At 43.1% G+C, this 27,359-nt stretch overlaps 1 protein-coding gene across 18 annotated transcripts in view; it reads right to left on the bottom strand.

Moving 5' to 3' along the window:
- LOC109990187 (muscleblind-like protein 2a) overlaps window positions 1-27,359 on the bottom strand; it is a 65,457-nt gene that overhangs the window by 11,867 nt on the left and 26,231 nt on the right. For 7 of the 18 annotated variants that reach the window (XM_020642202.3, XM_065952056.1, XM_065952057.1 and 4 more), the window contains exons 3-8: window positions 13,537-13,701; window positions 11,637-11,840; window positions 9,026-9,286; window positions 4,224-4,277; window positions 3,693-3,843; window positions 1,302-1,337 (exon numbers count right to left, since the gene is read on the bottom strand). In XM_020642202.3, coding sequence (XP_020497858.1) covers window positions 1,302-1,337; window positions 3,693-3,843; window positions 4,224-4,277; window positions 9,026-9,286; window positions 11,637-11,840; window positions 13,537-13,701 — 871 coding nt within the window. Of the gene's footprint in view, window positions 1-1,290; window positions 1,338-3,692; window positions 3,844-4,223; window positions 4,278-9,025; window positions 9,287-11,636; window positions 11,841-13,536; window positions 13,702-27,359 lie in introns of those variants that run through there. The other 11 variants (XM_065952054.1, XM_065952061.1, XM_065952053.1 and 8 more) reach the window with 5 other exon arrangements.

Genomic DNA, 27,359 nt, shown 5'->3' with positions numbered 1-27,359 from the left:
TCAGATAACAACGTAGAGCATCTCTTTCCTCAAAGCCACCAGACTCCATTGACAAAAACAGGGATTTTAGCTCGGAGAGCAGAGGAGTTGCTGTTCTACCGCCGTCTTGGTAGGTTAGTTTGTGTTTGTTTTGTTGTGTTTGATCTGAGATCAAGATCTAAAATCAATTAAATAAACAAGACCACAAAGGTGACGGAGGCAGCTGCAGACCAGCGACTCCTGCGCTCTGCATCATGGATTTACTGTCTTTTAAAAAAAAAAAAGCATTAAGCATCCATTACCCTCCTTAAAGCCACCAGACTCCATTGACCAAAACAGGGATTCTAGTTTGGTTTTCTAGTTTGAGTTGCTGGTCGACCTCTGCATTGGAAGGTTAGTCTGTTTATGTTTTTCGGACTGAGCCAAAACATCTAAAATCACTTCAATCAACCAGAACACAACCCTGATCGATGCAGCAGTAGACGAGCAGCTCACGAGTTGTGCATCGTCAAATCGCTGGTTTTGACAATGGAGTCTGGTGGCTTTGAAGAGAATCATGTATCTTTTTTAAAAAAAATGAACGGGTCTATCTCTGCAGGGGGACTTCCTGCAATATGGTTGGACAGTTTCATTAAGATTCCTAGCCTGTCTGTGGAAATAACCGCTCTTTAATTAAACAGCATTTGATGCTCCGTTCGCCTCGGAGGGTAAAGTTAGAGCCGTTATAAACTGTGTCGCAGGCAGCTGCAGGATGAAGCAATGCACTGGAACAAGTCGTACCTATCCTCATTTAGCAAAACATTTGTAGAAATCCGAAGTTCTGGTCTTTTTTTTTTGGTGTAATTCCCATCCCCTTTGAGCTTTCAAAATAACTTCTCTGGGAAACTGATTTAAATTTCCCGATCAAAACACAGCACAGCAAACAGACAGTAGCTATCCTACAGCTACCCTCCAACAGATCAGTATACAGTGTTTACTCCAAACTACCTTTCTAATCATAAACAGTCATTAGCGAGAGAGAGGGAGAGAGAGTCAGTAAGGAAACATGAACTGAGTCGTCACTCTTTCAGGTGACACAAAAAGGACATTACAAAATGTGAATCATATCCAATCCCAGGATAAATAAAAGGACAGTGTGATGAAAATCTTCAGCACATTTTAAAAGTTGCATCCCCACACAGGAGGTAAAACAATGACCTTTTGTCTCACCTGGAAGGGCTGCAGAAATTAGCCACTCAAACCCCCTCCACCCATCCCCCTCCTGTCAATGCTTTTCATACAAACAGTGTGTGTGAGAGAGCAAAGGGAAGGTCAGGACCTACCAAGACTGCTAGCAGGAGTCATGCACAAGACTGACCCTGTCGTGTTCATGCAGAGAGAGAGAGACAGAGAGAGAGAGAGAGAGGGAGACAGAGTGGGGGTGTGAGAGAGAGAGAGAGAGAGAGAGAGAGAGAGAGTGGAGGAAATAAACGGGTTAATTGAGGGAGGAGAACATCAAGGTTAGACAAGACAAAAATAAAAGCTTGGATGCTGCTGTTACAGTCGTGCTGTCAGCCAGTCATTTAACGCATGCAGAGGAATATCATTCCCCGATTCAGTTATTGTATTAGTGGGGAAAATACTGTTCATGTACAAAGATCACAATGCAGACTTCAGGATGCCGCAGGATCTAACACTGTGACTAGATAAAGCATGTTGCAAAGCTCGAGCACGGAGTTTATTGGCTGCTCTTTGCAGGTGTAAAGAGAGGAAACGAGCGTCTTAAAAACATGTATGTTTGTTTCTCTTCTATGGACAGAGAAACAGAGAAGTCTGCTTCACTCTTTAATGAATCGGAAATAAAACGATTATTTCCATATTTCTAACTGTCTACTATCTTAAAGCCCTCTTCACAGTCGACTAGTTCTACGTTCCTCTCCGCATGCTGCCCTGGCTGCATCCCCTCCATCTCATCCTTACTTCTGATGAACTTCACTTCCCAGGATTTCGGTTTCCCTCGCTGTGAACCAAGACGGGCCTTCCTGATGTGCATCCAACTTTCTGTCAAAGCTTACATATACAGTGTGGTGCTAGTGCGGCTTTATAAGTGGGACAGAGGCGGAGAAAAGAGCCTGCAGACAACTACTCTTTGCAGAAAATAAATTAATGGATATAGAAATATTTTCCCCTAATTTCTGGGAGGCAATAACTCTATTTAGGTTGTTGACCTTTGCCATGATTAAAAATGACTGTTACATTATGGTCAGGAGGTAATACGATCTCTGATGTGAAGGGGCTTAAGTTACGTAAACTTTATTTTCATGTAAGAGAGAAAAACTGGACAGATGATGGATTTTAGCGGCAGCATCATGAGGTGTCAGAGCCAGGACGTGCACATGCTTTAACCTTGTTACAAATATTCACAAGAGATTTTTGACTACCTGAAACTTCAAATATCTTTCTTCTGTTTTAGTCTTCATGAGTGGAAAAAAAAATCAGTGTCCAGATTTGTATATAAAAATTGATTTTCTTACATGACTCTAACCTGGGGATACTTCCCACACAGATACAGAGTGAGGGAGTGAGGGAGGGAAGGAGTGAGGCGCTGTCAGGCATCTCAGACCACAGGGAGACAAAAAGAGACCAGACGAGCCAGTGATGACTCAGTGTGGCTGCAGGCTGCAGCATTAGCAGCAGTTAATTCATTTAACGGGGCAACCTGAGGGGGCTTCGGCTGCAGTTTGTTTCCATGAGAGACAGCGGTTTGTTTGAGGGGTAAATACTGGCCAACAATAAGGGAAGGACTCGAATTAATCGGAGAAAATTGGAACAAAATTGCCTTTAAAATGTGATTTTTGTTTTTCAATATAGACGTCTGTCAGAACTGATTAAGCACACGTCTGTCTCTTATTCCACTTCATAGGTGAGTCAAAAACAGAGTTTAAAAAGCCTCTGTGTCGGAGACAACCAGACTTGTTTAGCTCTCCTGTGTGTTTGGGCGTTACAGTGACAGGTGTGTCACATTCAAGAGGTAATAAAACATGTTTATTGTTCTGATCAAAGTGTGCACTGCCCGACAACATGACCACAGTTATGAGTTCATGTTGGCCAGCACTAGATCAACGTTAAGAAATTACACAAAAGTCGTCGACCACGTGTTTTATGAACGTACCAAAGCTTTAAAAAAGTCATGTAGTTAAGCAAAAGCTGCCGTGTGTGACAGAGACAACGATACGGTCTCATGAAGGTGCAAAAGTTGCGTTTATGTCTCCTAAAAACGGAGAGCAAACGAGGTAACACTGTCTAACATGCACAATGTTTCTGTACCAACGTGTGTGTGCAATTTAGAGAGCATGAAGGAGTTCACTTGCAGTATTTAGAAACAAGAAATTACATAAGATTTTGATTTCTGATGCCGTCAGATCAAACCGGTTCGGACATCTTTTTGTTACAAGTATCTAAAGGTCTGGTATGGTGACAACCCTAGACGGCACAGGTTGAAACATGGTTGAAACATGAGCACTACGATCACATAGAAGTTAGTGGATGCAATTGATGATGAGAGGTGATCTAATTTTTAGCACAGGCAACTCTAAAAGGACGACTTTGTGAAAGATAGAAAGTTAGCCGAGCACATTCAGTGAGTGTGGTGTCTGCGTCTGTGTGCGCCCTGCATGCCCTGCATACCTATGAGTGCTTCTATTTGCATGTGTGCATCGATCGGGAGCTCTCACCTGTGGGAAAGAAAGCGGGCTGCTGGAGCTGTGCGTTGGCCAGCGCCTGCTGGTAGTGCAAAACACTGGGGTTGAACAGGGAGCTCGCTCCGTTGCTCTTCTCAAGTGCTTGTCTCTTTGGTAGGGGCTGGAGGACGCCGTGGGGGAACGCCTGTCCACCCAACACACACACACACACACGACAAGACACAACAAACACACACAAAAAGCAGAGTCGATTTGAACTGTATACTCACACAGCAGAGATATTTGTAAATGTGTTATTAGTCTATGCACAGCACAACATGAAAAGTTGCCGTAACTATCACAAGGACAATGAGAAACTACACCATAGCAAGGCAAACACATTAAAGAAAACTGTGAGATTAATTTAGCATTACGTTGTAGGTAATCAAAGCCATTAAAATGATAAATATTTATACATTAAAGTGTCTTTCACAGAAACCAAAAGAGCCAACTTAAATTGTTGTGAGTGGCTACAGTACAATTAAAGAAGCTACATGCAAAGCAAAAGGTGAAAGGTCCAAGTACCAGGTCTACAGTTGCCTCGAGGGGTCGCTTCATTGCTTTGGCAGTCGACTGAGTCTTTAATTAGCAGGCAGCGAGCACATGATGGCAGTGGGCCAATGGGATTCAAGCGTATTAACATACAGGTAACAGCAAGCAGAGGTGCGTCATGGGGGACAGCATTGCATTGTGGATAGGTGAGAAGGAAAAAAACAAAAACAAAAAATAATCTGAAAATGCAAGTATACCACATACAAAACAATAGGCATGCACATAAACAAAAAATTGTTTTGTTTACTTTTAAAGAAACATTGCTACTCTTTGAATTAGTACATAAGCAAAAAAAAAAAAAAAAAAAAAAGCATCTATATTAAACTCTTAAAGCAAGAATCTATTAGGTATTTAAAAATCTACGGAGAAAGCATTTAGTAGTAACAATTCGGACAAGTAATCAAACTTCTTTTCTTTCTTTTTTTAAATATCTACGCTGGAGACACAAAAACACAACTGAGCAAGACGATAAATAGAGGGACCAGTGTTCAAAGGAACAACTACGAGGCTCTTTTAGGACTCCTTTTGATCATGTGAGGAAGATCGGTTTAGGGGGCAAAGCCCTTCAAATTAGCAGGAAGTGGACACGTTTGCATACAAAGCTTTCAAACTACAAGCAAACATTACTGCCCGATCATTTTGGGGCCTAAATGTATCCGTATTGGTGCATACATTTTCCTGCTTATCTTGATCCAATGTTTTTGGGCTCTAATTGCACAAAACTGCAAAGTTATCGCAGCAAATTGAGATGCAGAATATTCCCTACACAGCATTTATATCTGCAAAGAAATGCTATATAAAAATAATCGGATTTGACCCCTTCTGTCTGACATAACAGGCCGGTAAGAAGATGCTAAACGCAGCGTTAAGCTGCTAACGACTCAGACAAACACTCATATACACTAGATAAAGTATGCACATTTAAAAGGGTTGTATATGAGCACATGTGTCATATTGTACATGTCATCATTGGTGCATATCTTTCTTATATGATGCATGTGGGAAGGCAAACTAATATTTTCTCATCGACAGGAAAAACTTGATCGTCTCTGCAATTAGGGGGCAAAAAAGGGGACAAATGTTTGTAGTTATTTTAGCAGCAATAGGGTGAAATGATTGTATTCCTTCAGTCTATCCTCCTCTGTGATGGTGTTGGTTCAAGCCTCGCACTAACTCTTCTTCGTGGGTAAATTTGGCTTGTTAGTGTGATCGATGAAACGTCGGGGAGGCGGTGACACAGAATGTGGAGCTCTGTTTATTCTTACGATCCTTCAGAGAAATAAAAAAACGTCTTTAAACGTCAATGTTTGGGGAATCTCAGATTGGCATGACGCTAACCTAACAAGGTTGTTTATTTGTGAAGTTATCAAAAATGTCCTTTTTTAAATGTTTGTCACCGCTGAGAGAGAGAGAGAAAAAAAGAGTGATGGATGTGATGAGCACAGCACTGATGGGAGTCCATGCACGAGCCTCTTGCTTCATGCATGTGGATTATCTAGTAGAAGAAGACTAAATCGCTGATGCTCTGTGCTGCTGACACAGTTAGTTAAAGTTTAAAAAAAAAAATGGCAGTTCAATGCGACACGAAAAGCAAAAGATGAATGCATTTGAAGTTGCAGCGGGGAGGAAGAACACAGCACGGCAGGCAACAGAAAAAAAGTGGCACAGTAACACAGCATAATCTCTGTAATAGGATCCTCTTACTGTAACTGTATCAGTTAATGTGTAACCTTATCTACAGCACACTTAAGCCTGTTTTCTCTTTGTTAAAAAAAAAAGTGAATTATGGGTCATGATATTACCTCTTTGCAGCAGTGCAGCAATACAGGCTTTTTTTTATGGGTCTCAATAAAAATGCGTCACGTTTTAAGCTAAGGGCTAAAAGAGAATTGGATTAAAGGTGCTGACTAAACAAGGCATTGTCTGAAGGTTAACCCCGCTCACCTCCGCTTTAGCGTATAGCTGCTGATGGTAAACGGAGGATTGGCTCATAAAGTTGATACGCGGCGGTGTGTGAGCAACACAGAGGAGTGAGGAGGATAGGATTGTGAGGAGGATGCACTGGGAAGATTAACTGCTTTATTTGAAAAGATGCTTTTTGTGTACGATGTGGGGAAGCTGTTGAGCGCTGCTACGCCGTGGAGACTATGACGACGTGATGATGTAATGACAGGTGTGCTGTTTTTGTGATGCTGTGTCAATTCTCAAAGACGAGAGATTTATGAAATAGTTAATAGAGCGAAGATTTCACTTCCACTGTGTGGACAATGTTTACACTAAAATATCTAAATTCATTAAAAAAAATGTCTTAACCTATGCTGTATTTGTGTTGTTGTTGAGTACTTACATCACCTCAAATATTTCCAACAGTTATCAAAGCCAGAGAAATCTGTAATTTGAGTGTTGCTACTGGATGTGTTTTGTCATGGCAACCTTCATGACAAGAGCCGCCATGACAGACAGGACATGTTTATTGCCGTGGAAACACTGGATGTTATGTCAAAGACCGCTACATGTGTGCTGCTGTGATAAAAAAACGTGATTTAATGTATACTTGGAGACATCGTCATCATAGTTTTCCTAAAACTGAGTTATTAAGTAATATTTTGCTTTATTTACAAGAAGCTAATCTGGAATTATAACCCGTCAGTATCGTGATACGTATTTCCTCGCCTGATCCTTGCAACACACAGCCCGAGAACACAGTGTACAGAAAATGTCAGATTAAATGTCTCAGCCTGTCTTTTATGTATGCATGTTTCAATCCCTTGTTTTCCTGCTTCGTTGCAGCTCCTTAAAAAAAAGTGCACAAACTAACCTGAAATCGTCTTTCTCATTCTTCCACACTGAGCACTTAAATGGAGGAAGGACAAGGGGGGGGGGGAGAGAGCAAGCAGCGATGGAGCCAGCCAATGAGAGAGAGGAATGTGCGACGCGTAATGCATGCCCATGCCATGATGGAGGAGCAAAAAAGTCAGTCAGCACTCTGGCTCAGTAGAAGGTGTGCGAGTGCAGCAGCCAAAAGGAGCATTCAGAAAAGAAAGCCACTTAAGAGTCTTAAGGGAGGGGTGGGACACGATCAAGACACACTGCCAAAGCTGTCTCACTGTCTGTCTCTTTAAAGTCTGTCTAGCTGTTTCTCCTCATCCTGTTGGGGTAAATTTCCAACAAAAGCCAGAGGAGGAGGAGGGTGCACCCCCCTCCCTCCCCTCCCTCCCCTCCCTCTCTCTGAACCGTGAGGCTACATCCTCATCCATCCCTGATTCAATTTGCACTGATCTGCAGAGAGCCGCACTTATCATTGAGAGCAGGGGGGGGAGGGAGGTGAGGGGAGGTGAGGGGAGGGAGGGGGTTGAGCCAGCACATTGTCTCTGTATGTACCAAGGGCATTGGAAAATAAAAGCAGACTGCAGCGAGATAATAACAGATTGTTCTTGCGGCATTATACTGATGTGTTTAGGTCTCACTAAAGCCAGTTTTATTGTATACAACGGCCTCACTTTGAGGTGACTTTTGGCGCTGAATTGTACACTGGAGTGTGCTGGAACAGACCAGCGCAGGTGGGTAATAAAGCAGTGCTCCACATTTTATGTTACTGAAGGTGTCATCATCAACAGCATGTGTTTACATTTCATTTAAACCAGATGATTTGTAGTAATGTTGCGTATTTAGCGGTTAGTTTTAAGATTGCAAAAGCCATTATTATTCTTTACGCAGCATTATCAGAAAGGTTGGGCTGTCTCCAATTAGCTTCCCTATGCTAGTGTGAATGCTATATAAACTGTATATATATTAGGTTTACTTGCTCCCCCACGACCATAAAACCTCCAATAATAACTTAGTCATCCGCTGCTGTAAAGAGCCTCCCTGCACACATCGTAATGAAGGGCTAAGCTGCTATTTGAAAGTTCAAGGTGTCCTGTATATAGGTGCTATAAAAACAGCCTTATTGTTCCATCCAGACCTTACAAGCTCCCCGCTCTCATCGTCAGTCCCTCCAGGATTCTGTGGAGCTTTGCTGCGATTGTTGCAGCCAAAAAAAAAAAGAAAAAAGAAAGCCTCATTTTATGGCAGCTTTTTGAAAAAAAAAGTTGCACTGCAGGTCGCCATTTTTTTGAGGGATTGAGGGCGATTCAAATATTAACGACGTACTGTAGTAGTAGGGTTTTTTAATCCAGTGTGATACTAGTAAAAATTAAACAATATCGATACCATGGCAACAAAAAAAGAAGCTCTAAGCACCCAAGAGTGGGAACTCTCTGTTTTTAATGATCACACACGGTCTTGAATTGCATAAATACGTTGGCAGTTCCAAAAAATGTTGCGCATTTTAGACAGTGGTTATGAGTTTGCTTGCATCTTTGATGGCTTAATTTTCGGCACTTTTCGATATCGTACTGAGTCGTTTAAAAAAAAAAAAACATGACGTGAAAAAGCATTTAAAAATGTGATTTAAGCAGTAAACTACTGGGACGTTTACACTTCATCGGCGAACTCAGGGGATCAACGACTTGAATATGAAAGATGTTAATTTGGTGACGTGCATGTATATGTCGCGGAGGGAATTCAGGTTAATGGTCAAATCCGAGCAAAATTGCAAGGTCGAATAAAGGGCGCAGGGATTGCTTGCGTTTGCATGAATTCGGAACTTCCTGGAGGGACTGATAAGTACTCTTAACCAGCAGGAGCCTTGTGAGATTTGATTGGTTAATACACCGATAAGTATGTGTGTGCAGGTTTGGATAACAGTAGGTAGGCTGTAGCTGTGCTCTTACCATGGCTGCAGCCGTGGCGGCGGCTTGCGCGGCCACGGCTGTCTGGTTGGCCTGGTGTTGCGCCGCCTTAATCTTGGCCTGCAGGTGGGCCGGTGGGTGGAAGTATTTGCACTTCTCGCGGGAGCAGCGGCTCTTGATGTAGTCCATGCAGACGGTCACCGTGTTGTCGCTGGTGTCGATCATGGGGCTGTCGCTCGGGTGGGCGAAGCGGCAGTCGGTTTCGCCGCGAGCGCAGTTGCCTCGCTGGAACTCGCGACACACCTGGGAGCATGAGAGACAGGTGGACAGAGGGGACAGATGCACAGGCACACCACACAGGTAAATCAGACACAGATGGATGAACGCAGAAGGAGAAAACAAAGAAGAACACAGAGACATAAAATAATGAATATATGAGCTCTCAGTACGTCTAGAATCAACGGCAGCTCAATAAACTTCATATTCATATCAAACAAGAGAAGCTCAAAGCAGATAGCGCCCTCTGCTAGCAGAAAAAGAGAGCTGCAATAAATATTTTCGTCCAATGAATTTGAATTGTCCCTATTAGTATTGATTTTTTAATTGTACTGCGAGGTGTCAATGGTGGAACGAGTTTTGTTACGTCCCACCATTAATGGAAAAGCTTTGCCAGAGTAACATGTAAATGAGGAACACACAGGCCAGTATGTCTATATTTCTCCTTCAACCGTAATTTGAAATCAAAAAATGATTCAGGTTCATACTGGGATATATGGGGAGAAAAACAAATTCCTTGATTTAAACAGTATGTGTGCTAGACGTGCACCAACCTTCTGTAAACAAAGACGATAAATTAAGTTCTGAACCTTAACACCATGCAACGTCTGCCAAAACCAAATAATTGAAGAATTACTGAACCAGTCGGTGTTTAACTGTTCAGAGGCCTGAAAATAATCACAGGGGGGGGGGGGATTCGCTTTTGTCTCGCACTCTGGGACGCAACTCAGAATGCTTGCACAAATCCTCATGCAACATTAAAACACACACACACACACACACACACACACACACACACACACACACACACACGCATGCAGGCTGTGTGTGGGCTCCGTGTCTCAGAGGGATGCTGTTTCATTAGAGCCAACTTCATTCAGTTGCTAAGTGATAGCACTCCCAGAGAAAAACACATCGAGGCACACACCTACGCAGCACCTCCAGGTCTTATCGGGAGATTATTGTTTATCTTTATAAACGTGGTGAAAAAGAATAATCTCCTCTTTGTGCACTCTTTCACAATCACAGAGCTCTCCTCATTCGGAGCTGTTGCCAGGGGGCAGACGGAGACGGCTGAAGTTGTTGTAATCGTCCCCGTCTGGCAAGTACCAGTTTGTGCTGTTGAGCGTTTCCCAACTTAAAATCGCTGTAATTGCATCCTCTCTATTTTTTCAACTCATCTTATTTGATACGAGCCTTAATTGTTTCTGTTAGAGGTAACACGATCTAACACACAAGGGTAATAGAGGTAAAGGACGATCACTGAGGAGCCTGTTGAGATGTGAAAATGAGCTGTTTGCCTTTCAGCCTTAAAGTTCTTAAGGTTCAAATCAAACAAATAATACAGCTACACACACAAACATTTATGGTGTAACATGGTGTCGTATGGACTTTCTGTTAGCTAATGTGTTACTCAGCTTATCATATCACTGCTGACATCATTTCTCTGCACTGTTTCTTTGCATATAACCTTGGGCTGGGCAATTAGTCGCAATTTTGACGTTATCGCAATATGAGCATTCGCAATGAAATGTCTGAAATGAATGGCAATAAATAGAAACACTCATGCACAAAGAGGAGACTATGGACGTGCACTAATGGAGAGATGTCCGAGTGAAGGGGCTGCCCTGAGTGCTCCTGAGCTGGCTTGGGGGGGGGGGGGTTCGGTGCCTTCCTTAAGGACTCCTCAGCCGTGCTCAGGAAGTGACCTGGCACCTCTCCAGCTACCAGACCAATTTCCAGGCTTGGTCCGCACCGGGACTTTAACCGACGACCTTCTAGTTCCCAACCCAGGTCCCTACAGACCCAGCTGCTGCTGCCCATTTTACCAGTTCAAGCAGGCCTGTGTATAGTGGTCATGGTTTCACACTGTTTGGATGCAGTAAGATGAAGCTACCTTTTTTTTTTTTGTGATGCAAAGAGGCAACAGTTTGGAAACACAAATATTTTTAGATACTTTTCTAGACCTAGATCATGGAAACTCGTGGAGCGTGGAAACCCTGTTGCCTGGATTTATCAAAACGACTTCAACTGATTGCTGCATTCATAAAGGTCTAAAAAAGGTTAAAGATGTGCACATTTCTAGGTCCAATTCTGTAATAAAAAGTTAAGTCATCGGATTTTATTTATCTTTTTTGTCTTCCTGAATTCAGTTTATTTTTCATGCCTATCATAATAGAGCCATAACATCCAGGGGGCAGAGAGAGTCCTGTCAACGCTCTTCAGCTATGAAGGATAACAATTAGCACCATGTATCTAGTGCATCTCTGTAACATCCATAATTAAGGTTAAATGCTCCTCTAATTATACTTCACTATGATAGGCTGTCGTTCTTATCTCGTCTGACAAAAGAGAGGACTGTGATTGGGTGCGTCACCTCCAGTTTGTCCGTACGAAGCAGTTTCTGGTTGGAGGAGGAGCCTGCGGTCATGGAGACGGGCGGGCTGCCGGGGACGATGACAGGCGAGCTGGGCAGGATGTCTGTGGGCACCAGGCCCATGCTGTGGGACATGGGAGTCAGGTAGGGTGTGTAGCTCAAACCGGCGCCGGAGCCCAGGCCCTGGCTGACTGAAAACGTCTGCTGCAGATGAAGCAAAAGGAAGACAGAAAGAAACTACTTTATTCTGTTTCTTTTCAAGTTTAAGCATTTTTTTTTTTTACATAAATTAAAATCACAGACAGGAATGAGAGAAAAACTTGAATAGCATGATGGGAAATGATGGATGAAGGGAGGGAGTTGGAGAGTGAAATGCAGAAAGAGGTTAAGGAAAGAGACACCAGAGAGAAATTAACAGAGGGCGCAGCTGTGCAGAGTGCTGGGTGAGACAGATGAGAGGTGAGGAGGCGGCAGGAGAGAGTGTGACCGGGTAAAAGAGAGAACGAGAGAGGAGTCGGTTTCAGAGAATAATGGAGACAGAGGGTAGAAACAAGAGAAGAGTTTGAGGGGTTTTTTTTAACCTCTGTGTATCCCAGGGAAGATTTTGCTTAGCTTGCATGTTCTTGTGCAGCGACACCACACCTTCTATCAATGCAGTCAAACACGCTCGCACCTGGCAGACGCCCAATGCAACCACAGAGTGCTGCTGTCTGTTGAGCAACTCCCAGAGAGACGGTGAGGAGCTCTGTGCTTTGCTCAAGGGCATCTCAATAACAATTGTGGGAACAAATGCATGACCTTTCTTGCCTGAAGTGTATGAAAACAAGAGCGTTCTGGGAAGGGATAATTGTATGTATAGCATAAAAGACTACATTAATCAACTTGCTGTTAAATGAATCATGCATCGAACTCTAGACCCCAATGCAGCATGAAGTAAAAATAGCAAAACAAAAATAAAGTCCAAAATAAGATATTGCTATTTGATTATGAATATAATTATAACTAAAGCCTACGTAGGATTACTTGCAGGTTTTTTAGCATCTAGCTAAATTCAAGGAGAACAGTGGTGAAAGTTTCAAAAGGAAAGGTAATCAAGGAAATCAAAATGGTTTTCGAGCGTTGGATGCTGACCGCAAATACTAGCAAGAAGGATGAGTCACAAGCCCAGTTTTCCACCAGTCAGCAAAGATTATGTTCACCGATTTCCATCATTTGCAAATAAAAAAAAAATGACTTTGCCATCTACTGGAGTGTCTCGTCTTTTATGTGGAATCGAACCGCAAGATGTTTGTGGAGCGATGTCCTGACTCACGGTGCATGCTGGAAAGCAACAGTTATGCTCTTAATCATTATTAATCACTGGTTTGATTCATTTGGTTTGACAGAAACAGCTGTATGCCACAGATTTAATGTTTTTTGTTGTTGTTACTTTTGTTGTTTTTGTGTGTTTAGAATCAAACTCTCACTAAAAAGCTCAACATGCCGCCACTTTGGTATCATATCAAAAGGAAGGTTGTGTTTCTGAATTTTCTCAAGTGAAAAAACTTAAATTGCTTTTGTCTTTCTGTTTTCTTAACAGGGCTGTTTTCTTGGATTGAGTAAAAAAAAAAAAAAAAAAAAATCATCATTTAAAGAAGGATGTCTGCTGGAAAACCCCGACAGTTAAAGAAGTGTATGTCGGCATTTAGAGGTGACATTATGCACCAACTCTTAGAGCAATCAAATGAAATAATGATGTTGTGCAAGTTTCAACGAATGCAACTTCATGTTTAAGGGCGTTTTAACAGGAACTAAGCCAAGGTTTTTACAGTGCAGCACAACAACAGCGATCTGGGTTATTTTCACAATGAGTCACACTGCTATGCCCGTCAGTTCCCACAGCGGCAAGGCCGGCACTAACCACAGGCTGCATGGTGGTGCCCGGGATCATGAACTGCATCTGTTGAGCCAACATGGCGGCCGCCGTCTTCTGCTGGATCAGGTTGTTTCTCCCGTTGATCTCCAGCTGGGTCTTGAGGTGAGCGGGCGGGTGGAGGTATTTGCAGTTCTCTCGCGTGCAGCGGCCCTGAGCGGAGAGAGAGAGAAACAAACACGGTCATTAGCAGTCTGAAAAAAACTTCACGTCTCTGATCAACAGAATGAACTGAAACACATCCATGTTCTCTCATAATCAACCTGACTGTGAACAGGTTGAGTCTGCCTGAGGAGGTGGCAGATACGTGGGCTCTGATTTTAAAACAGACTCCAAAACATCAAGCGCTCGGAGGCAGCATACATATTCATACTGGGAGAGTGTGAAACATAGGAAATGTTTGTTATGTTCTTGCTTATCCAGCGGGGGAAGTAGGAAGCATTCACACACAGTGGCCATTTTTCTCTCATGCCGCTAAGGTTAAGATGCTCAAATGATGCTATAATGTGTCACTGGAGATCATAAATTGTGTGAATGAAGGGAATCATTTAGCCAATGTTACCAGTGACTGAAAAGACCAGTATGGGAAAATGTGGTCCAAGGTTCAAATGGATTTCTCAGTTATTGATTGATAAGGAAGCAGTGAAATGATACATTTTCAGATTCATACTGGAATACAGCAGTGCAAAATTATAACAAAAAATTCAGCTGTCCACTCTGAGTGTAAGCATGATCTATTGTTATGAAAGCTGATTAGGCGAGTCTGATGTTCCAGCTTCTCTCGACTTGTTACATCCCAGACACTCTGACGGTCAACTCCAGCAACCAAATCTCTGCAGCTTTTTTTTTTTGATGGACAGGTCATCCAACCTTCTCTGTGGAAATGCAAATGCACAGTAGGCAGGGTCAGGCTTACAGAGACCCTGGTGGATGAAGGCAATTACACTGTCAACCCAGAGGCTAATGGCAAACACAATAATCCAATACGGCTCCTCGATGCCTCGACGCAGTGCTTACAGCGAGGAGGAGTGGGTGGAAAAGAGGAGAGGGGTCAGCAGGGAGCGAGACACATTGAAGGGCGGAAGAGGCGAGTGGGAAAAGAGACCGGGAACGATGGAAAGTAAAGGTGAGGAGAGGAGCGATGGAAAAGATGTGGGCAGAGTGGAGACGTATGTATATATTGCCGAACAATCAAATAATCATACATCACAATATCTGTTTACCTGAAGAATATAAATGACCCCTACAAAGGTAAACATGCAGGTTTACTGTATTTATTAACAGACGTTTGGTGTCAACTTCACCTCTAATCGGGCTTCATTTATATTATAACCCCACTGTCTTCTTTTTACTCTCAGTGCAGGGAGTCAGAATTATTCATGATGATGCTGCATTGATGTTAGATGATGAGTCGGAGCTACGATGCTTTATAGTGATCTTAAATGCACTCTGAAAATAGGGACGCATGATAGTCTAGCAGATATGCAGATATGTGCGGAGGCTACAGTCCTCAACGCAGACAGCCGAGGGTTTGAAGTCATCCCCCACCCTCTCCTCCCAACATGTCCTGTCTCCCTTCAGCTTTACTCCCTATACAGGTGTAAATATTACCTCTCATGACAAGCACATTCAAACAGGTGGTTTACTGGGACGTCTGGTTTTTGTCAGTGTTGCAAATGAACTTTTGAAGAATAAAAAAAATCAATCGAATAAAACATTATTATATCTTTTTACTATTCTTAGTGAAGCACAGAACTAGAACACCTCCCATGGGTCATGATGATGCAAATGAACAAAAGCCCAGTATGGATTGTTTCTGTTAACACAAAGGATTGAAAGCCCCTAAGTGTCACTCACTCATCATGCTACAGGGACTTCAAATAGATATTAAAGGCCATGTAGCCACAGTGGGACATTTCTTTCTCATATTCGACAGGAGCTTTTGATTAAGCACAGGTAAAGGTAACCGCCTTGCTCCCGGTGTAAATAACCAATAACCTTCAGGTCTCATCAAAGGAAAAACTAATAAAAATGCAGCTATCTCTCTCTCTCTCCCTGACAGATATTAAAGACCCTGCAGAGCATCAAAACAAGCCCCCAGCGTTGCAAGAATTTCTTTTCATTTGACAGATTTTAAAGATTCCACAAAGGATATTACTTCTGTACATTTTAGGAGTCTTTTCACCAAATTTATAACGTCAGGATACAGGTATGACGACCACACAGCGTCCCTGAAAAGCTATTTTGTTGTGATGAGAGTCACGAGTCAGGTGGGATTGACCTCCACACCCTGGTGTTATCGCTGCAGCGTCATGGTTCACGTGCACAAAATCACACCTGCCCACTCGTATGCATACTAAATGACACGATCACGACAGCAAGCGTCGCCCACACGCACTTGCACAGGCACTGCTGCACACAAACACACACACACTCTGTTACACCCTATCCAGACCAGAGGAATAACATTAGCACTGAATCACAAACCCTCAGACGTGTCAGGACTAATTGGAGCTGTACAGTACGCACCGACACTGCATTAAGGTGTGCGTTTGCGTGCATTGTGTATCTGGATGCAGCAGAGAGAATGCGTAGGCAGGTGTAACAGTGCCTGAGTGCGTTGGCGGGTGTGACTTTGTGTGTGTGTGTGTGTGGTGCTGAAGCTGAGCTCTGGACAGGATCCCAAAACGGAGTCTGCAGGGAAGCGCAGCACCGCCACTGCGCCCTACAGAGATCACAGACACAGACCGACACAAAGAAGGACACACACACAAACATGACACACAAACCACAAAAGACTCTCAGCGCTCACATTATCAGTTGTGTGGACTTCAAGAGAAGCCATTACCTCCTTTTTTCTGCTTCATATTCAGTTCATCTTCAGCCTGTGAGTGACACATGCTTTCTGCAATTGCTCATCGTTATTCCTGATTTAAAGTGATGAGGTAAATGGTGCCGAAGCTATGTTCAAGAGGGTTTCATAATGCACAGGCGCTGTCGCACTTAGTGCAGGTCTTGGACTCGTATAAAAAAACATCTCCTTTTATCCTGTCAAACTTTCTTTGAGAGCGATCTATCACGGCATTGTGTTCAGTCTTTGCATAAATCAGCTTGATTTGTCTTCCTTTTTGTCTAGTTTGGAGGAGGAAGAAGGAAATAATTTAGTACCTTTTTTTTTTACTGCAGCTGGCAAGGTAGCACCATATTCAAACAGTAGAAGAAATCAGCACAGCCTTCATTTATATGAACAATCATTGTTTGTAGTGAATCATTTTTCCTTAAAGGTCACATATGATGCAAACACCATGTTGTTCTAACACTAATATGTGTCCCTAGTCTGTCAACAAATGATGAGAAAAGTCCATCTTCTCCGTCTTTTACCTGCCCCACTTTTCAGAAAATGTGTGCTCAAAAGGCTGTTTGGAGATGTTCCCTTCATGACATCATAAAGGGCAGTAACCCCTCCCCCAGGTGGGTGACACTCCCACAGCTAGGTGTTTGTTCTGCCCTCTGAGTCTGCCACCCAAGACCTTCTAGACAGGATTAGTCAGACAGCTCATTTACATTTAAAGCTATCAAAATATCAGCTAAAGGTGGCGGTAGACAATAAACTCCCATATTCTAGAAAGTTATAAATTGTCAACTGCGTCTGCATGGACACCTACATGATGAGCGCATACGATGTGTTGATGTAAAAACATCATACAACATGACATCTGTGACTTACTGCATCGAGAGAGGAGATCAGTTCAGGGTTATATATTCTGATCCTTAAGAACAACATCAAGACATTCAAAGATCCCATCAAGTAACAATGTGGTTAAGAAAACACACACACACACACACACACACACACACACACACACACACACACACACACACACACACACACACACACTTTATGAAGCATTCACTGAACTCAGGGTGGTGTTAATTTATTGCTACTGTGCACAGCAGTTAAAAAGCTTTCACCCACATCACGTCTCTCTGATTAGCTCAAAGTAAGGCTGGGAATCTGACATCTGCTTTATGGCAGGAGTAAGTCTTACTTGAATAAAACATGAAAGTACAGCGATGTACAAACGAATTACTATATATTTCTGAACGCAAGATTGATACTAATGATCAGACAGAAAGGGTCCAGGCTGCGGTTTTTCCACAATTGGAGATTCAAAGCACATAAGATGAGGTAATGTTACTGCATCACGTATTAAAAAAAAAAAAAAGAGAGGATGGTGTAAGCAGTGAGGTGGTCCACCAACACCACAATGACGCGGCTAAAAAGGCAGCATGCGTGTCTGATGACAATGCCACCTTCCAGCCTCAGACCTGTATCTTTTAGAGAGGGTGTCAGACAAATGCAAACATACACACACACCCACACACAAACACACACACACACAGTGTGCTTTCTGTCTGAGCCACCCACACGGAGCAGAGCACAAATCCATTCATGGCGGGCATTGCCTCCGAGCGGGCGTCTATGAAAAGGATCTTTGAAAAGACCACCTCTGTGATTCCCGCGCCAGCCGTCGGTGTGTAGCCATAGCTACACGGTGAAATTATACCTTTCAGCGGGGTCGCTCACATGGCAACCTCTCATTGCAGGCTGCGGCGTTGTCCTTGTGTATGATCCATGCTTTGGGAAACGCTAATAGTTGCTTTGATTGTGATTGGATAATTATTGCCTTGCGTGGCAGTGAGAAACGCACAATGACAGAGAGATCAAAGATAAATTATCGGGGGTGTTTTCACTTGAAAGAGATCCTCTGTCCAAGAGGCTTCACTGCTGGCACGCTTCTTCAGAATCCCCAAAAATGGAAGCACTAATTGTTTTCCAAGTTGTCTACACAGCAGTGATGAGAAAATGTGATTCATATTAGGATTGATCCAAGCGGGAAGGGGATACATGCAGCTAATCGAATAAACAGATTAGGATTGCACCAACTTCCCCCGACGACGCTTCTTTAATTCTATTAAGTTCTCATAATTAGCACTCGTTAATGACTTCTGGAGTTCCACTTTGGTGTGTTTCTTTCATCTATAAGAGATGCATTTATGATGAAATTTCTCCCTTTTACATCCAAGAAGACGCATGCATCCCTTTTCTGCAGCCGGTATATCAATATAACAATGTCCTGAAGCTTTTTACTGCAGCAGTATTTGCAAATTATTCCCTGAGTGACAAACAAAACATCCAATGGAATGATTTGCTTCTTCTCCAATGGGGAGACATTGTCTTACAGGATAAGGAACTGTTTTATCAAAAAGTAAGAGGACATTAACACACAATTAAACATTTTATAACTTGCAGCTTAAAAGGGTTCATCCTTCTTATCTTGCTTGGCAATAAAACAAAACAAAAAGTCTTCCTTGTTCTTGGCATTGCACTGATCGCGCCGCAAAATCAGACGCACAAAGCACAAAATGATCAGCTGACAAACCTTCGGCAAAAGCAGAGGCATGGCAACACACAAAACACCCAAATCAATCAAACACACTGAGAGAGCGCAGAGTGCAGCGCGACCAAACATAACTGTGGTGCTGAAACACGGCCCAAGGATACACAAAGCAGGCAAAGCAGACAGGAAAACACGAGTCCTCTGACCGTCTTTAACTGCCTGTGACCTGCTTCCTTATCACACTCTGGTTAGCTCCTTATGCTGTTTCCAATTCCTGGATGTCTACTTACTTTCAGCAGATGACATTCTAAGAATTTGTTTTTATTATGTTGAGCAGACAACGATAAGAGTACTGTTATGAGACTGCTAATTTTACCTCTCAGGAGATGGGAGATGCTGATCTTCCGCTGACTCGATCGGTGTGTTTGTGTGTTTGTATAACTTTTGAACTTTGGTGTTTTAATGGATCCATCACATAACAATAAACACAATGAAAGTAACCTCAGAAAACAACAGCAGAAGACCAGCAACTCCCCACATCAGCCAAGTTAGATTCCTGTTTTTTTTTGTCAAATGTAGTCTGGTGGCTTCAGACAGAGTAATGTGTCTGCTGTTTCTGACGTTTGGATCAGATCTTACTTCAACCAAAAAACAGCCTGCTCTCTGCTGCTGGCTTAAGCAATCCAAATGAGCAATTTTGTAACTTTTTATACCAACTGGTGGACCTCTATAAATTCAGGTTCAAAATTCCTCATTTAGGCATGAGAAATCTGACGGAAGACAGAATAAAAAGCATTCATCCTGCACCTCCTGTGGCAATTATGTTGAGACAGTCAAGACATTCAAACAAGAGCCATTAAAACAGCCTCTCTTGGAGCTGGACCTTAGCCTGAGAAGCATAATTAGCCGCCCTGAATATCACACATTTACAGGGAACACTGGCACAAATGGTCCATGTATAACTGGCATCCCCCTGCCTGGGCTTTATGCTGCCATCTTCATCAGTGGCAGAAACCCTTTCCCCGACCCCCCACCTCCTTCATCAGGCCGTCTGAATGGTCAGAGCGATGACTGTTGTGTGTCTGTGGGTGGCACGGACACAGAGGGCCAGTCTTCCACCCTCCCCGGGCCGAATAGCGCTTCAGTTGTGGGCCCCTCCGTTCACCACTGTAACATTTGCATTTTACCCTCAATGGGTGCTCTATCTTCGGTCCCGCTGGAGACACAGAGCTGCTGCCTATAGACAGAAGAGCTGTAAATGTCCTCGTAAAGGCGACTGGAAACCCTGTTAGATTACATCCCTGTGGCTGCATTTCGCCTCCAATACAAAATCTAGTAACCATGGTGCTGGAAATGAGACATTGCCTCCCCTTCCCCACGTCAACACTTCAATCCCAGAAACAATATCGATGAATCTTGGGAATCTGGGATGTGTGTGCATGCATTACTTCACTAAGCCGCTTTTTCTTCAGCGGCAGAGAGAAAGCGGGGAAGGCTTTACATGCCTCAGTCCTCAGGAAGTCTTCTGATGCAAGCGCAGCGCTCAGAGACGTGATCAATGACACTGTGACTGGCAGTATCGACAGAATACAATCAAGAAAATACAATCAGGGTGGAAGGTCACGCCTTCAGAATTGTAGGTTCAGCGCACTGCCGGATTGTGTAGTGACAGCTGAGTGCACTGTGGAGGTCAGAAAAAGGAGAATAAAATGTATGGACTAAAGAACTGAGTATTATGTAAGATGAGGACAGAAGGTAGACTTTGGTTATAAAACATTATATGGCTGAATCCACTTGTGCAACCAGTTAAAGGCGAATCGGCTGGTACAGTAGGGTTTTGGATGGCTCTACTCTGCAGACAAACTGTTACAAAGTCTTCCCCCCTCCTTTTATCCGATTGTCCTTCTCAGCGGGGAGAGGAGGAGGGCTGCAGTGAGAAACTGACACTAATTTTTCTGACATGAAGCCTGTGATATGTGTAATCCCCTTAGAGCATAGCTGAAGAACCTGTTGTATCTCCGCTGACCAGTTAAGGAGGAGGGGGACGTCGGGCGCTTGCTTTCTCTCCTCGTCTTTCAATGTTTCCTCGTATCTTTTTTTTTTTGCCTTTCTCCCTCTGTGTCTTGTTCTTTTCAGTCCTTACGTTAATGCTTTGTCATTTTGCATTGTTGAGAAATACGCACGGCTCATGCTCATCTTTTGGCGTGGTGTTTTGTTTACAGATTTATGTGCCTATAAATACACAAATAAAATCATTCCTTGGCTTACTAAGTAAGAGCTACTGGAACTGATCCGGGAATGATGGGTTCCAGGAAATTATGCCGCTCGAGACGAAACATAAAAGTTTTGCTTTTTCTTTGCACTTGGATTCCAAACGTTTTGGTACAAACTCCAAATTTGTTGCACTAATTGCCTTTCTTTAGGGCATGAATGAATAATAAAAAAAAAAAGACGGCCTGTCTTTCTGTCCTTCCTCAGTTTGCACTGAGATAAAGTCTCTTCCAGAGGCACTAACAGCTGGTTATGGGTCAGCATAAGGAAACCTCTTCTGTGAAACCCCCCGGCTATAAGACACCGAGAGTGCAGACACAACGGTGATCACAAGGCAGCAGAAAAGGCAGTGATCCCGGCACAGGGAAGAGCGCTGAGGCGCTGGATGCACATGGACAGGGCTTCTCTTTATCCACCAACACAGAAAAAGCTCCCTCTGAAAGATCCTGTTTTAGTTTTTTTGAGCTATAATGGATCCATTTGGACTAATGGATCTGTTTGAAGCGCCGAAGCTCCGGGATAGAAAGGCACACAGAAAATCCATTATGAAATCATGGCCAAAGGCCTCATCTTGGCTGGCCAGACATTCAGACGAGGTTCCTGCACACTTTAAAAAAAAAAACAAATATAAGAGTTCCTGTGAGGAGTTTTAACTGGCTATGAAACAGACTGAACTTCATACTGATGCCTCTGTATGACCTTTAAATGCAAAGCAGTCCACATGCTGCCAAAATAGCCACTGTGAATATTTCCACGCCCAAGAATCATTGTGAGGAGACGCGCACGTTAGACATGAAAAAATAAAGGAAGGATGAGATTTAAAAATAAAAATAAAAACTAATTACACTTGTACGGGACAAGCTCACCAGGACGTAGATCACCCTACACCCTTGCTGCTTACCGAGGGGCGTCCAAAGAGTCTGTGTGGGGGGTGCCCTAAAACTGCCTACCTTCTCTGGTCCAAACAAATCCAGACCACTCAGGATCAGAATCTAAAGTTAGAAGGAGGACATACTGGCTGCTGCATTGTTGTCAGAGAAGCCAGCACTTCAACATAGCATGTTTCCTTAACGTCTGATCATATAGTAAGCTCACTTTATCATTTAGTTCAGTAAATATCTTACATATTGGATCTTTAAAGTAGGGAACAATTCTCAAAGATTTCTGGAATCCACAATTTTATCCTCAAACTATTTTGACCACAGTCCAAAAACGCAAAGATTTCAATATGCAACGTTTCTATATGTGGAAAAACAGAAGGCTTATTTAAAATACCACAAATTGAAAATGTTACACAAAGATTAACAAGAACAAAAAATGTCACTAATGAAGCAGATACCTCTTACTAGAGACAATAAAATAGGTAGTTTCAGTTTATGGACATGACCCAGGGTGACTCATTTTAAAATGAAAGATTTTAAGATGTTTTTTTATGGCCTTTAAATTAAATTAATTACTTTCTAAGAATCCATAGGAAACCTGTTTAAATGTAAAAAAAAAGGTAATAGGTACCCTGTCTTCAACGTCCTCTTCAGCACTGATTATGTTGTGATCAGCTATATTTGTCCTGTGCTATTACATCACAGTATAATTAGTGCTAATGTGAGTGAACGCAAACAAGAATATTCCCCTGCTGCAAAGGACAGAGACCAGGTAATTTAGAAACAATAGTCTGCTTTCTTTTATGCACGTCCAACACACACACACACACATACACACACACACACACACACACACACACACACACACACACACAGGCGGTGGCGTAAGTCTGTTGTCTCAGCAGTAATTAAGTGCCTTTGTTTCACCAGCTGTAATCCCACAGATGGAGGAGTGGTATACTGCTGCTGACACGCCTGAGATTATAGGAGGAGGAGAGCTCAGAAGATATACACACAGACGGGGGGGGAGATGGGATAAAGGTTCCCCCAACAGTAAACACTCCCACCTCCTTGTGAGATGTGTCGTCATAAAGCCTGTCTGTGCCTGTCATGTCACCACACCTGAGAGTCTCATACGACTGAATGTGACATTTTTTGTCTCGTTTGGTTTGAACTGATGCTGTTTTAATGTTTTTATCAGTCTTTGCTTTGGCCTGCTTTGTTTCCCCGCTTGTCAATGTGGAACGTGTTCGTGCATGAGTTCAGGCAACACATGCGAGTGCATCTTCTGATCAGTTAGCTCAAACGCAGCTCAGCCTCTTCTTCATGAAAGAAGATGTAAATGCAATGCTTAGGCAATGATGTTGACCTGTGCACAACTTGAAGTAACGTTCTGATTTTTTCCAGTGTTTTAACAAGTTGAAAGGACAGGGGCCAGTGATTTGAAGAGGAGGAAGTTATCTGCAGATAATTCGGCCTTCGGTAAAAGCCTCAAAAGCGATGATTACTGCAGCGATCTAAACTGAAATACAATCACAAGCTCGCAGCAGCTCGGCCCCCTCCTGATGCCCTGTGTCTGCTCAAGAACCTGCTTTGCTACGTGTTTTCCAGGTTTTAATTATCTGGTGTGTTGATTTTGGACAAGGAGGCGACTCCCAACTCAACTCCCACGATGAACATTTGTCATTTTTAAGAATATGTGTGCAAAGACTGCAGCCGGCCATACTGCAGCACCTGCATTGCTCCAGATACGCATACATGAACACAGCTTCAAAATAAAACGCAGATAGTCATGGACAATAGCAGCTAAAGAAATAAAAGACAGAAGCGAAACACACAGATATGTCCTTCTTTAGAAAAGCCTAAAGTCTGCAGCAGTCAAATGAAAGGTCACTGATAAGACACCTTTGAATAACTACTAGAGTGATTTTCTGGACTGGCTGCAGGGTCTAAAGAAAGGAGAGAGTGCCTTTAGGAGTTGTTATATGAAAATGGATGCTATGAAACAAGTATCTTTTTCATCCATCAAGGCGGTTGAAGGACTTCAACAAAGGAGCTTTCATGTAGTCGTGCAGCAGAAGAAAAAAAAAAAGGCACAAGCAATTTGAAAGTACAAAATTAAGGTTATCAGGGAGGTGATGGTCGGCACCTGCAGAGTCCAGATTTCCCTGCTGCTAATCCAGTTGAAGGTTTCGAGTTAATCTGATCATCTGTGACCTGCTGAGACATGAAACCCACCCTGCAGATCTCCTCTAATCTGCACACAAACACAAGAGGCATAAACACAGGCATGGAGCAGACTGGTACACACATAAACACCTAAGTGCGTACGTGTGAGTGAAGCAACTGTCTCGCTCTCCCACATGTACACACTAACACACGCCCTCCAGAAAAGGATCAGCTACGACAATGGCACCTCTCAGTCTGCTGGTAGGTGAGTCACAGCCAACAGGCCGAGGCTTTAGCCTGCTTTGTACGAGCTGTCGTATCCCTATGCTGAGAAGATATATCCCCTCAGCTTTGCACTGGTATGACAGAGGTCCTATAGACGACCAGAACTGGATTCTATAAAAATAGGTTACATGTTGATGCCCTAGTTTGAGAAGAACTGTGCCACATCCTCGAGAGGAAACAGCAGAAACCTAGTAGGCCTGATTTTAATTCCCTAATTTAACATTTGTTAACAGATACCTCGATTTCAAACCCTCTCTCGCGATCAAAGCTGCTTCTACTCTGCACGCTCTAAAAATAACGCCTCACATGCAAACGAACGAAATTAAACAAACAAAAAAAGAAAAGAAAACAGCGGTACATCTTCTTTTCCCCGCTGACACTATCGACCGCGTGTCACAGCGTGTTGAGGAGATGTGTAAATCCATAAAACTGATAACGGCGGATAATGAGATGGAAGGGAGAGAACAGATCTATTCATCAAAAGCCTCTTTCGAACACACTCAGCAGATAGGGCCGCAAAACGTAGTGTGGCTGCTTACTCTCCAGTTTGGAGATTAAAGCGCCGCATGCTGACAAAAAAAAAGTTGAGAGGTATCGGCTGACGATTCAAAGTGGAGAGAAACTGGAGAGCACGGATACTTGAGAGAGAATTTAGAAGCACACTAGTGTTCAAGTTATGAATCTTATCTTGTTTTTGAACATTATCGGGATATAGATACTCAGTTATTTATGTCCCTGAGAAGTGAGACAAATCACTCTGACAGTTCCTCTGACTAACATTTCCTCAAATTGACGTCAATGTAAAACGAGCATGATATTTATTCATCACAGTTTTCTGCTTTCTTGAAGTGATAAACAAAGATATGAAGTTCAGGTTCATAGATAAACTGTTAATGCATGATTAGGACTGGGAAACCAACACAGCTGTCCAAATGAGACTGCCATTAAAGTCAAAATAAGATAAAACTTTTAGAGCCCGACCAATTTATCGGTTGGCCGATATTAGCATATGAGGGATAAACACAACACGTGTGTATATCGAAATCTATCGCTACAGATCGAACATAGATCTAAGAGAGATATCGGCAGATATATCGGTATCAGGTTTTTTTCTCTCCCCAAAATCGGTATCGGCCCGGTAACGGTGATGGTGTGATGACCACTGCAGGCCTCAGGGAATCTTCAAAGTCATCAATTTGAAAGTCACAACTTTGACATTTGTTTTAAGAAAAAGCGGGTACCAATAAAGGGTTAGAAACCCAGCTCCCCCAGCAAGACCTTGTCGGTCTTTCAACACCGTAACTGCAATCTTGCTGGTACACCAGCTTTACCAGCAGCTTTGTTGGGTCACCAGCTACACCAGCACTTGACCAACATTCAGACGTAGATAAGCGTTTGTTCCATGCAGGTTTTTCCTCTTACAGCAATAAAATACCCTGGAAACCAAATATAACACTCAAGGCATTACTTGAAGATATTTTTCAAATACTTTTCTGGATCTGGAGGGTAACCTGACAAATGTCTACACCTTACAAACAGAGGATTGTTCAGTTTTTAGTTTTTATTATCTGCAACCAGAAGGGAATAAGGTGCAGCATCCCTCTGGATCCTCATCTTGTTTTGTTGGTTGTGGTGATGAGGCCTCTGAGGATTTTTTTTTATTCCCCTGGGCTCAGACGCCTCTAAGCCCACACGGAGATGACGAAAACAGTCTTCACACGGTAAACTGCAGGAGGGCTGAATGAGAGCTTCTGTTTGGTTAATGTAATATGTGCTCTTCAGTAAAAGAGATCAATAAACCAAGGTACAGTGACTCAACAGCCCTGGAGCTGCACGCTGAGTTTTATCTAAAAATCATACGATGCAGGTAAACATATCGATCGCACTGTTAAACCATGTCATCACCCTGTTCTTTTGAAAAATGCAAAAATAAAGTCAGTGGGATTAGAGAGTCAGTTTCAGAGGCAACATCTGTTTATTCATCAACCATGAAAAGCACGAATACGTCTCCACCAGTGCTGCGTGTTCCAGCTCAATCATTAAACCTGATGATCTTTCTACCATGGATGTTTTAATGGTTTGCAACAGAAAATGTGGTGCTATCCCACCCCCTCCTATCCTCACTGGTGCCACTTCTATTCCCTCACTCCCTCCCCCCCCCCCCTCATTCCCTCACCCACCATGAGTTCAGCCTACTCTGTGACGGTGTGCGCTGCCAATTAGTATCCTCCACCTGTCGCCGCGGGTCACTGGTGCAGGCATCTGCTGGGTGTGAAATTGGCCATCTCACTTTTGGCCGTGAACTTTGCATCTCTCCCCCCCCCCCCCCCCCCCCCCCCCCTCGTCTGCAGAACGCACACACACACACACACACATGTACACAAACACACACACACACAAGCAAAAGCAGAGGTATGCTGCTGTGACCTGAAGCCGACCTTTACGGTATGGCCACCCTGTGTGGTACAGCCAAGAGGGAAGGGTGAGACGCAAGTAATACCCCCAGCCTGGAGTGGGTATTAAAACAGGATCCCTACGAGAATAGTGCACATTACCGTGCATGTTTGGGGTTTCAAAGGCTATAGTAAAGCTTTGACAGCTTACACTCTCTGTGGCCACGTCACCGTGTTCCCACATCTCAGGAATACACTTGATGAGTTCATGTTCAATTCCTGATACCACAAATAACAAAACAAAGAGTTGACCAGTATGAGATTTTCCAGATCACTGATACGGAGTCTGATAGAACCCCTACCAAACTATACCCCCAAGGTTAAAGTGGGCTAGCCTGGGTAAAGAAATA

This window comes from Labrus bergylta, chromosome 24 (genome assembly GCF_963930695.1).
Source record: "Labrus bergylta chromosome 24, fLabBer1.1, whole genome shotgun sequence".
Lineage (NCBI taxonomy): Eukaryota > Metazoa > Chordata > Actinopteri > Labriformes > Labridae > Labrus > Labrus bergylta.
Note: the sequence above shows the minus strand (reverse complement) of the source record. Positions and strands in the feature narration are given on the sequence as shown.